At 42.5% G+C, this 13,101-nt stretch overlaps 1 protein-coding gene across 1 annotated transcript in view; it reads right to left on the bottom strand.

Annotated features, from left to right (window-relative positions):
• kcnh5a (potassium voltage-gated channel, subfamily H (eag-related), member 5a) overlaps positions 1–13,101 on the bottom strand; it is a 126,468-nt gene that overhangs the window by 26,138 nt on the left and 87,229 nt on the right. The window contains exons 10-11 of the mRNA XM_024420535.2: positions 5,242–5,494; positions 3,441–3,637 (exon numbers count right to left, since the gene is read on the bottom strand). Of these exons, the coding sequence (XP_024276303.1) occupies positions 3,441–3,637; positions 5,242–5,494 (450 nt within the window). The remainder of the gene's footprint in view (positions 1–3,440; positions 3,638–5,241; positions 5,495–13,101) is intronic.

The following is a 13,101-nucleotide window of genomic DNA, read 5'->3' as shown; positions in this document are numbered from 1 at the left end:
AGGCATGTGGCAGGGTCTACAGTCAATCACGGACTACAGGAAGAAATCCAGCCCAGTCACGGACCAGGATGTCTTGCTCCCAGGCACACTAAATAACTTTTTTGCCCGCTTTGAGGACAATACAGTGCCACTGACACGGCCTGCAACGAAAACATGCGGTCTCTCCTTCACTGCAGCCGAGGTGAGTAAGACATTTAAACGTGTTAACCCTCGCAAGGCTGCAGGCCCAGACGGCATCCCAAGCCGCGCCCTCAGAGCATGCGCAGACCAGCTGGCCGGTGTGTTTACGGACATATTCAATCAATCCCTATACCAGTCTGCTGTTCCCACATGCTTCAAGAGGGCCACCATTGTTCCTGTTCCCAAGAAAGCTAAGGTAACTGAGCTAAACGACTACCGCCCCGTAGCACTCACTTCCGTCATCATGAAGTGCTTTGAGAGACTAGTCAAGGACCATATCACCTCCACCCTACCTGACACCCTAGACCCACTCCAATTTGCTTACCGCCCAAATAGGTCCACAGACGATGCAATCTCAACCACACTGCACACTGCCCTAACCCATCTGGACAAGAGGAATACCTATGTGAGAATGCTGTTCATTGACTACAGCTCGGCATTCAACACCATAGTACCCTCCAAGCTCGTCATCAAGCTCGAGACCCTGGGTCTCGACCCCGCCCTGTGCAACTGGGTACTGGACTTCCTGACGGGCCGCCCCCAGGTGGTGAGGGTAGGCAACAACATCTCCTCCCTGCTGATCCTCAACACTGGGGCCCCACAAGGGTGTGTTCTGAGCCCTCTCCTGTACTCCCTGTTCACCCACGACTGCGTGGCCACGCACGCCTCCAACTCAATCATCAAGTTTGCGGACGACACAACAGTGGTAGGCTTGATTACCAACAACGACGAGACGGCCTACAGGGAGGAGGTGAGGGCCCTCGGAGTGTGGTGTCAGGAAAATAACCTCACACTCAACGTCAACAAAACTAAGGAGATGATTGTGGACTTCAGGAAACAGCAGAGGGAACACAACCCTATCCACATCGATGGAACAGTAGTGGAGAGGGTAGCAAGTTTTAAGTTCCTCGGCATACACATCACAGACAAACTGAATTGGTCCACTCACACAGACAGCAGACATCAAAGCTGGGACCGAGAGACTGAAAAACAGCTTCTATCTCAAGGCCATCAGACTGTTAAACAGCCACCACTAACATTGAGTGGCTGCTGCCAACACACTGACACTGACTCAACTCCAGCCACTTTAATAATGGGAATTGATGGGAAATGATGTAAATATATCACTAGCCACTTTAAACAATGCTACCTTATATAATGTTACTTACCCTACATTATTCATCTCATATGCATACGTATATACTGTACTCTATATCATCGATTGCATCCTTATGTAATACATGTATCACTAGCCACTTTAACTATGCCACTTTGTTTACATACTCATCTCATATGTATATACTGTACTCGATACCATCTACTGTATCTTGCCTATGCTGCTCTGTACCATCACTCATTCATATATCCTTATGTACATATTCTTTATCCCCTTACACTGTGTATAAGACAGTAGTTTTGGAATTGTTAGTTAGATTACTTGTTGGTTATTACTGCATTGTCGGAACTAGAAGCACAAGCATTTCGCTACACTCGCATTAACATCTGCTAACCATGTGTATGTGACAAATAAAATTTGATTTGATTTGACTCCTCGGCAAGCTCCGGCTGGTCTATTTCAACCTCTGCCTGTCCCTCACATATCCCTGGACTTTGTCATGGGTCTCCCCTTGGCTGATGGCAACACCGCCATCCTGACAGACAGTAGTGGACCAGTTTTAAGCCGCCCACTTCATTCCTCACCCCAAGCTACCCTCTGCCAAAGAGACAGCCCAGCTCATGGTGCAGCACATCTTCTGGATCCATGGACTCCCAGTGGACATGGTCTCTGAACGGGGTCCTCAGTTCTCGTCCCGTCGGCCAGCCTGTCCTCAAGGTTACACCCCAGTCCAACGAGCCAACCAAGATCTCGTTGGAGCGAGCCAACCTAGAGGGAGCGAGCCAACCAAGACCTGGAGACGACTCTTCGCTGCTACGGTCCCCACTAATCCCACCGACTGGAGCCAGCAACTAGTGTGGGTCGAATACTCCTGCATCACCCTTCCTTTCTCTACCACAGGTCTCTCGCCCTTTCAACGTTCCCAGGGTGATCAGCCACCACGCTTCCCTGAGCAAGAGGAAGAGGTCGGCATACCTTCAGCCCAGATGTTTGTCCACCACTGTCGTCATACCTGGAAGAGAGCCCGGTCGGCCACTGGACCCTGGCCTCCCGGTATCGTCTCGGGCAGAAGGTATGGCTGTCCACCCGGGATCTGCCCCTACGGGTGGAGTCCCGCTAACTTTCCCCCTGGTTTATCGGCCCTTTTCCCATCTCCAAGGTCATTAGCCCCTCTGCTGTTTGTCTTCTGTTGCCCCGTACCCTCTGTATACATCCCACTTTTCATGTGTCTAGAATCAAACCCATGTCTCACAGCCCTTTGTCTCCTGTTTATACAAGTTTTCCACTAGTGTGTTTGATTTGTACAGCAGCATGTCCGAGTTGGTGGAAGTTGACTCAGATTTAGAAATCCCAAAGCCAACACTGGCTACACTCATGAACATTTCAGCCAGGTTTGCTGTCATGACTGACTTAGCGAGGTCATCTACAAACCACAGCACTGACCATTTCTATATCAAATGTCAACTCCCTCCTCCCAAGACATGCTTCTGTGGAAATCAAACAGACCTGTGAAAGTGTATTGTAGAAAATAGTTAAATGCACCTGGATTGAATTACACAGACCAACTCAGACCAAACAGTATCCCTGGGAAGTATTTTTGACAAGTTAAATGGTCTCTCTTCCAATGTGACACACGCTCGTAATACTGCAGGCTTTCTGACATTCATGGATTATTTTTGAATCGTTCATGGACCTCAATTTGGAAAACATAAACTCAATGCATTCATGCTCGAGTAGAATGTCTTACGAACCGTAGGAAAGGAGACATGAGACATGAAGAAAGACATTGACAGGAAGAGAGAGTACACATTCTGGACACCTTAGACTGAGTTCACCTACAGTAAATGTGCTCACTTCAGCCTATGTCACTCAAACTTCATAATGAGGTTACATTTTTTTTTAAACCGTTTTGATTTTCTCATAACAGTGTTCTGTAAGGGAGAGAAATTAAACAATGAAGCGCATTCATGCATCCCCCCCCCGCCAACACACACACACATAAATATAAATTATCAACTGAACCTGCCCCAAAAACTAAATGTGCAGAAGCTGAATTGCAATATAGAACGTTCTACCAGCTGAGATAGGAATCAGGTGTGCTGCTGTCTTGTCTGTTGTGTTAATGAATGTGCATTTTCCTTACCCGTTTGCGCAAATTGCAGGTGAGAATTAGGTTGCGGGAGAATGTGTTGGCAAAAGCCGTGTAGAACTCCAACACCTTCAGCAGAGCATCTCTCCGAATTACGTGCAAGTCGCAGTAGGTGAGAGCCCGCACATTGGCACAAGCATGTGCCAGATTGGCTTCCTTCCAGAAGACATCCCCAAACACATCTCCCTTACCTGGGGAACAGGAAAAGTAGCATTACTTTGGAAAAAAACACCCAAAAACAATTTGTTACTAGTTAGGTTTCCCTGCAATTGGTGACAGATTTTCATGCGAATATTCTAAAATTGGCATAAAGAAAATATGCAAATTCTCCCACCAGTGGTGTGTTTCCATCAAACAGACTTTTTGCTGATAAAAACCAGTACCTGATGATGTAATGCACACAAATGTCAAAATCTAATGTTCAATGTGTAATATCGTCACAAAAACTGTTGCATTAATTAGCAAATGTGCCTACTCTGACAAATTCTGTTTGCATTTATAAAATTAGTTGGTTAGTGTCATCAACAAAGTAACTTAAGGAAAAGTGTTGCTTTGCCACCCTCTCCAGCCTTTCAAAATTAAAGGCCTGGTGCAGTCAAACACGTTAATAGACCAATAAGAAACAGCGTTCCAAACCTCTCTGGCAATAACCTTTTTTTTTCAGTTTTCTCCTCCCTGCTCAGGCCAATCTAAGAGCAAAATTCTTGCTTGTGAAATGGTTCTTTGCTCAGAAGCTATTTTTGTTTCTACTTAATTGTTACCCATAACTTATTTGATATTGAGATAAAAACAGCGGCATTGGGCCTTTAAGCACAATGACAGAGCAAAGCGATTGTTGTGTGTGTAGTTATTCCACAATTCAAAATCTAGAAAAAACTTGGTAGAGGGAACACTTCAGGGAGTTTTAAAGGTAACTCATGCAAAGAAGATTCCCTGCTGTTCAATGGTTATTGTGTTGATTCTCAAAAAATCTAATTCATAGGCAGTGTTTAAAAAGCTGTTCGCCGGCATTAAACACAACATTTAAAAAAAAAAACTCTGGTTACTCTGATTAATCCATCAGTGACAAGCAAACACATCCACAGACAGACAGCAACAATACAGTACACAGTCGGCTGGAGTGGACTAATCACCGTAATCAGTGGCTTTTTAACCGATTGTGTTCAAAGCCAGCGAATATTGGGGCAGTTCACCAAAATGACACATTGGTTTCCTTACCCTGTAAGCAGTCTATGGACAAGGTATGACAGCAGGTAGAGCAGCATTTTCTAGTTTCATGTCCAAATTATCCTAAAGTATGTCAAATTGATTGTGTAGCTCAATGAAGTGACTTCTTTTCATTTGGACAATGTGTGCCACAAATTGTAAAACGTTAGCGTTTGGAACAGTGGCCAGATTGGTGTACCTCGCATGAGCTACCGTTAAACACGCTGAAGTGTTCCCCCTTACCTTTCGTATTCGTAACTGATGTGTATTTTGTATTCTGCAGAGATTATTTGAAAAAGAGACCTTTGTCTCAACATGACTCCCTGTCAAAATAAAGAAATACATATATTTTTTATATGTGAACTATCCCTTTAAACACTGCTGAACTTTGCCTTGAGAGCATAGTATAACTGTTCTCCCCTATAATAACAAAAATCGATCTATTGCTTCAAAATGTCAATTCCATAGATTGTCATTCAATGAACAGCACTATCAGGGTATTGTAAGACAAACATACGTGCCCCTCTCAGTTTAATCCTTAATTGATTCAGAATTAATCAGAGGTGCCACAGATCCCAGCGGTGCTTACCTAGAATGGCGATGACCTCATCGTCCTGAATAACTTCCAATGACCCGGATACTACAAAGCAAAGGGTGTCCACACTTTCGCCAGCGTGGAATATGAGGTCCCCTGGGGCGCAGTGTGTGGTTTGGAACTCAACCGCTAGAGAGCGCAAGCAGCCATCACTGGCCAGTCGAAATGCTGGGTGCTCATTGAACACCTGTCTATTAAGGTGGACACAGATGTCTGCTCGCATATCTTTGGGACAGATTGACAGGACCTAAAAGGGAGGGTACAAGAGCACAATTTGGTCACACTAACACTGGGATAGTGTTAAAAACAAGTTACAGAGCATCTTCAACAAGAGCAAGCTCAAAAATGATAAATAAGCTATAAGTCAGGGGTGTCTAATTTATATTGCTCCAGGGGCTGCATTCGTGGCTTGCCACCAAACTATAAAATCAAATACTCCTGTGTCTATTATTTTGGCGATTTTCAATGCTCCCTGACTGTTTAGATTTTTTATGGCTTGTTAGAGGCTGAGACACAGTTAATAGATATACTGTATGATTCCCTGATATTACACACTGAAGCCTGTACATTTGACTATGTTGGTGAGAATCACATTGGCGTGTTCCATATTACCACACCAGTCTTGAAAAGAAAACAGTTCAATTCAAGCAAGTTTATAGAACAGTGACTGGTGTAACTGTAACTGACTTTAAATGTACCTTTCGTATTGAGCCGGCATTTGCAGAATTTATCATGAATGCGATCACTGCAAACGCGAGAACATTGCCTTTAAAAGCTTTATAGACTTAAATCCCAGCCTATGTTTTTTTTAAAATTATTCAATGGAATCCCAGTGTCCTCATGTTGTAAAACCTATATTTACAGTTATTGATAGTAAAGTGTCAGGAAAGTTGTGCCCAAAATGTAATTGCTTAAAATGTAATTGCCAGACTTGGGTTCAATTACTACAATATTTCAAATAATAAAATATACCTCAGCTGTGTTTGATTGAGATTGCCTAGACCAGGGGTAAGCAACAGGTGGGAATTCATCAATAAAACTTTTTGGGGGGGAAGTCTGTTCCCAAGTATTGCCACAAATTTAAAAAAAGAGACATTTGATTCTAGCTCTGAGTCTCTACTGTTATCCAATGTAAAAAATAAAAAACATTTCACATTTTGCAACATAGGACCGAATCCAGGTGGTGGGTCACAAATCTTAGGTAATTGAGAATTGTCTTAAATGGAGGCCACAGACGCTCAAATCTAAGATCATTTTAATAGCCTTTAGTTTTTATTGATCTGTACAATATATGAAATAATTTTGCTTAGTTTCCAGCATTCAAAATAATAGATTGATCTCTTTAAAATCAGCAAAACATGTCACTACAACTTTACTTATTACGACTGGAAAATTTGCCTGCCCTAAGTACTATAAACAATGTATAAACATTAAGTGGCAATATGTTACTTTTTGGCAACCTGACCAAATTTTCATAGAATTGTGAGTTATAGATCTATCAATCTCATTGAAAGCAAGTCTAAAAAACAGTAGATCTGTTCTATGTGCGCTATTTCTATGCTTTCGGGTTCTTAAGTTTTTAGTTTATTTTGTCACATAAACTGAAATTAGGCAAACTATTCGAGTTTTAGCAACCAGGAAATGGCAGAGCAATTTTTCCACATAGCAACTTCAATATATGATATGACATATCACATTTATTGTTTTGCAGTGTATAAACAGTTCAATATTTTCATTAATAAACAGTTCAATATAAACAAAAACAAGTATGATGGGTAACTAAACTCAGCTAAAAAAGAAATGTCCCTTTTTCAGGACCCTGTTTTCAAAGATAATTGGGAAAAATTCAAATAACTTCACAGATCGTCATTGTAAAGGGTTGAAACACTGTTTCCCATGCTTGTTCAATGAACCATAAACAATGAATGAACATGCACCTGTGGAACGGTCATTAAGACACTAACAGCTTACAGACGGTAGGCAATTAAGGTCACAGTTATGAAAACTTAGGACACTAAAGAGGCCTTTCTACTGACTCTGAAAAACACCAAAAGAAAGATGCCCAGGGTCCCTGCTCATCAGCATGAATGTGCCTTAGGCATGCTGCAAGAAGGCATGAGGACTGCAGATGTGGCCAGGGCAATAAATTGCAATGTCCGTACTGTGAGACGCCTAAGACAGAGCTACAGGGAGACAGGACGGACAGCTGATCATCCTCGCTGTGGCAGACAATTTGTAACAATACCTGCACAGGATCAGTACATCCGAACATCACACCTACGGGACAGGTACAGGATGGCAACAACAGCTGCCCGAGTTACACTAGGAACGCACAAGCCCTCCGTCAGTGCTCAGACTGTCTGCAATAGGCTGAGAGAGGCTGGACTGAGGGCTTGTAGGTCTGTTGTAAGGCAGGTCCTCACCAGACATCACCGGCAACAACATCGCCTATGGGCACAAACCCACCATCGCTGGACCAGACAGGACTGGCAAAAAAGTGCTCTTCACTGACGAGTAGCGGTTTTGTCTCACCAGGGGTGATGGTCGGATTCACGTTTATCGTTGAAGGAATGAGTGTTACACCGAGGCCTGTACTCTGGAGCAGGATCGATTTGGAGGTGGAGGATCCGTCATGGTCTGGGGCGGTGTGTCACAGCATCATCGGACTGAGCTTGTTGTCATTGTAGGCAATCTCAACGCTGTGCGTTACAGGGAAGACATCCTCCTCCCTCATGTGGTACCCTTCCTGCAGGCTCATCCTGACATGACCCTCCAGCATGACAATGCCACCAGTCCAGGAACTTGCATGTGCCTTGGTGGAAGAGTGGGGTAACATCTCACAGCAAGAACTGGAAAATCTGGTGCAGTCCACGAGGAGGAGATGCACTGCAGTACTTAATGCAGCTGGTGGCTACACCAGATACTGACTGTTACTTTTGATTTTGATCCCCCCTTTGTTCAGGGACACATTATTCCATTTCTCTTAGTCACATGTCTGTGGAACTTGTTCAGTTATTGTCTCAGTTGTTGAATCTTGTTATACAAGAATTATACAAGAATCTTGACATACAAATATTTACACATGTTAAGTTTGCTAAAAATAAACGCAGTTGACAGTAAGCTAAAAATAAGCACAGTTGACAGTAAGAGGACATTTCTTTTTTTTCTGAGTTTATTAATAATTTTAAAGTATTTATCATGGTTGTAAAGGCAAGGGATGCAAATGCCACAGCAATTCAAGAACATCCCATTTATTTCTGGAATTATTCCTAAAGTTTGGAAAGCAGGACATGTATTTCCTCGTCACAAGGGCGGGAACCCTATTGACCTAAACATCTACCGCCCTATATCAAAGCTTTCATGTTTGACAAAAATATTAGAAGCATTGATACTCTCAACTTCTCTCCTTGATATTTTTTTTTACCCCCTTTTCTCCCCAATTGCTCTATATCTAATTGGTAGTTACAGTCTTGTCCCATCATAAACAACTCCCAATAGGACTCGGGAGAGGCGAAAGTTGAGAGACATGCGTCCTCCGAAACACGACCCTACCAAGCCGCACTGCTTCTTGACACACTGCTCACTTAACCCGGAAGCCAGTCGCACCAATGTGTTGGAGGAAACAGCATACAACTGGCGAACGAAGTCAGCGTGCATGAGCCCGGCCCGCCACAAAGGAGTCACTAGAGCGTGTTGGGACAAGGACATCCCGGCTGGCCAAACCCTCCCCTCACCCGGACGACGCTGGGCCAATTGTGTGTCGCCTCATTGGCCTCTCGGTTGCGGCCGGCTGTGACACAACTTTTCTCCTTCTTAACCAGGAAGTGTATCTTAAATACAGCCTTATTCTAAAATTGATTAAATAAAACTAATTCCTCAAATCTACACACAATACCTCATAATGACAAAGCAAAAACAGGTTTTTAGATTAAAAATGTATTACAAATAGAAGACCCTTTGCTATGAGACTCGAAATTGAGCTCAGGTCCATCCTGTTTCCATTGATCATCCTTGAGATGTTTCTACAACTTGATTGGAGTCCACCTGTGGTAAATTAAATTGATTGGACATTATTTGAAAAGGCACCCACCTGTCCCACAGTTGCCAGTGCATTTCAGAGAAAAAAACAAGCCATGAGGTCGAAGGAATTGCCCGTAGAGCTCCGAGACAGGATTTGCGTCAAGGCACAGATCTGGGGAAGTGTACCAAAACATTTCTGCAACATTGAAGGTCCCCAAGAACACAGTGGCCTCCATTATTCTTAAATGGAAGAAGTTTGAAACCACCAAGACTCTTCCTAGAGCTGGCCGCCTGGCCAAACTGAGCAATCGGGGGATTAGGGCCTTGGTCAGGGAGGTGACCAAGAATTTGATGGTAACTCTGGCAGAGCTCCAGAGTTCCTCTGTCGCGATGGGATAACCTTCCAGAAGGACAACCATCTCTACAGCACTCCACCAATAAGGCCTTTATGGTAGAGTGGCCAGACGGAAGCCCCTCCTTAGTAAAACACACATGACAGCCCGCTTGGAGTTTGTCAAAAGGAATCTCAAGATTGGGCAAAGGTTCACTTTCCAACAGGACAATGACCCTAAGCACACAGCCAAAACAACGCAGGAGTGGCTTCGGGACCCGATCGAACATCTTTGGAGAGACCTGAAAATAGCTGTGCTGCGATGCTCCCCACCCCAAATACAGGTGTGCCAAGTTTGTAGCATCATACCCAAGAAGACTCAAGGCTGTAATTGCTGTCCAAGGTGCTTCAAAAAGTGCTCAGTAAAGGGTCTGAATACCTGTGTAAATGTGATATTTCAGTTTTTTTTATTTTATACATTTGCCAACATTTCTAAAAACCTGTTTTTGCTTTGTCATTATGGGCTATTGTGAGGGGAAATAAACAATTTAATCCATTTTAGAATAAGGCTGTAATGTAACAAAATGTGGAAAAAGTGAAGGGGTCTGAATACTTTCCGAATGCACTGTAAATACCTTGTCATTGGATCGTTGACAAGTTGTTATTTAAAACACACGTAGATGAGCTAACAAAGACACAGAATCAAACTGGTTTTCTACTGCAGAAATAAGTTGTGCCTTTCTCTTGATAGTGGAAAACAATTTGTTCAGTCAACTTTTTTGTCAGCCCTAGACTATGACAACATAATCTATATGAACGCCGCTGCCACTTCTTTAAACTATTGGATACTGTTTATTATAGTGCACTCCCCTTTATTACATGTGACCGATTTTGCACATACAGTTGAAGTCAGAAGTTTATATACACATAGGTTGGAGTCATTAAAACTCGTTTTTCAACCACTCCACAAATTTCTGGTTAACAAACTATAGTTTTGGCAAGTCGGTTAGGACAGCTACTTTGCGCATGACAAGTAATTTCTCCAACAATTGTTTACAGACAGATTATTTAACTTATAATTCACTGTATCACAATTCCTGTGGGTCAGAAGTTTGCATACACTAAGTTGACTGTGCCTTTCAACAGCTTGGTAAATTCCAGAAAATGATGTTATGGCTTTAGAAGCTTCTGATAGGCTAATTGAAATCATTTGATTCAATTTGAGGTGTACCTGTGGATGTATTTCAAGGCCTACCTTCAAACTCAGTGCCTCTTTGCTTGACATCATGGGAAAATCAAAAGAAATCAGCCAAGACTTCAGAAAAAAATTGTAGACATCCACAAGTCTGGTTCATCCTTGGGAGCAATTTCTAAATGCCTGAAGGTACCACGTTCACCTGTATAAACAATAGTATGCAAGTATAAACACCATGGGACCACGCAGCCGTTATACCGCTCAGGAAGTAGACGCTTTCTGTCTCCAAAAGATGAACATACTTTTGTGCGAAAAGTGCAAATCAATCCCAGAACAACAACAAAGGACCTTGTGAAGATGGAGGAAACAGGTAGAAAAATATCTATATCCACAGTAAAGCGAGTCCTATATCGACATAACCTGAAAGGCCGCTCAGCAAGGAAGAAGCCACTGCTCCAAAACCTCCATAAAAAAGCCAGACTACGGTTTGCAACTGCACATGGGGACAAAGATCGTACATTTTGGAGAAATGTCCTCTGGTCTGATGAAACAAAAATAGAACTGTTTGGCCATAATGACCATTGTTATGTTTGGAGGAAAAAGGGGGAGGCTTGCAAGCCGAAGAACATCATCCCAACCGTGAAGCACGGAGGCGGTAGCATCATGTTGTGGGGGTGCTTTGCATCAGGAGGGACTGGTGCACCTCACAAAATAGATTGCATCATGAGGCAGGAAAATGAGGTGGATATATTGAATCAACATCTCAAGACATCAGTCAAGAAGTTAAAGCTTGGTCGCAAATGGGTCTTCGAAATGGACAATGACCCCAAGCATACTTCCAAAGTTGTGGCAAAATGGCTTAAGGACAACAAAGTCAAGGTATTGGAGTGGCCATCACAAAGCCCTGACCTCAATCCTATAGAAAATTTGTGGGCAGAATTGAAAAAGTGTGTGCGAGCAAGGAGGCCCGCAAACCTGACTTACTTACACCAGCTCTGTCAGGAGGAATGGGCCAAAATTCAAACAACTTATTGTGGGAAACTTGTAGAAGGCTACCTGAAACGTTTGACCCAAGATGACCAATTTAAAAGGCAATTCTCCCAAATACTAATTGAGTGTATGTAAACTTGTGACTTACTGGGAATGTGATGAAAGAAATAGAAGCTAAAATAAATAATTCTCTCTACTATTATTCTGACAATTCACATCATTAAAATAAAAGTGGTGATCCTAACTGACCTAAGACAGGGGATTTTTACTCGGATTAAATGTCAGGAATTGTGAAAAACTGAGGTTAAATGTATTTGGCTAAGGTGTATGTAAACTTCCGACTTCAACTGTATCTCTGTGATCTGTATGAGAAAGTGGGCTGGCTCTCTCTCACAAATCATAGAACTTAACATTGGTTTATTTACAAAGTTCTCATGCTAAAACTGCCATATCACCTCACATCGCACCTAACCTACAGAAATTTAAAATACCTTAACTCGCTCACAGAAATGGCTAACTGTGGGGGGTGATATTCATCTTGTTGCCACTGATTTATAGGTAACTGACATAATAAAGGAAACACTTCAGTAAATGAGCGATACAAATTATATGTAAAGCAGTTGCTTCCACACAGGTGTGATTCCTGAGTTAATTAAGCAAATAACATGCTGTCATGCTTAAGGTAATTGTGACGAAGCTGACTCCGTAGCACTCGTCACGAATGCTCATTATTTAATTACTCTTACAAATTGTTTAGCGCATTCATGTTTCCCCATATCTAGTAATTAATTTATCCTAAATGTTCTGTATATACTGTTGTTCTTTTCCTCTTTTGCCAGCATCATGGCAAGGCTAATTATGTGTTGAGGAAATGTTTAGTCGAGTTGCATTGTGACGCATTTCAGTTTCATATTTAAATGCAGAGATCGACCATTTTGCAATTCACCCAGTGGATGCGATGTTCTGGTGCACATGAACACTTGCTACACTGACGGGAAAGAAGTTTGTTTATTTCCATATTGTAATGTGTGCGTCGCAGGTGCGTGGCTCCGTAAGTAATACGTTTTGCCGTCTGTTGGCCTTCAGAACTATTGTTTTTGAAATGTGTATTCATTCATGTAAAGTATTCCCTCCTTGAGGATAAGCCAGGAATGTTTAAGATGTTAATTTAGACGGAATATGTAAATGTGGGTACAATGTTACATGATTTAACATGTCATATTTGGGTAAAGAGCTCCATGGTTAATGATATGGTCCATAGGGAGGAGCCATAGGTATAAAGGTACCTGTTCAACCTGTGAGCAGGAGGGATGTTCTA

Source organism: Oncorhynchus tshawytscha, linkage group LG05 (assembly GCF_018296145.1).
Source record: "Oncorhynchus tshawytscha isolate Ot180627B linkage group LG05, Otsh_v2.0, whole genome shotgun sequence".
Taxonomy (NCBI): Eukaryota; Metazoa; Chordata; class Actinopteri; order Salmoniformes; family Salmonidae; genus Oncorhynchus; species Oncorhynchus tshawytscha.
The sequence above is the reverse complement of the archived record's forward strand: the minus strand, read 5'-3'. Positions and strand labels throughout refer to the sequence as shown.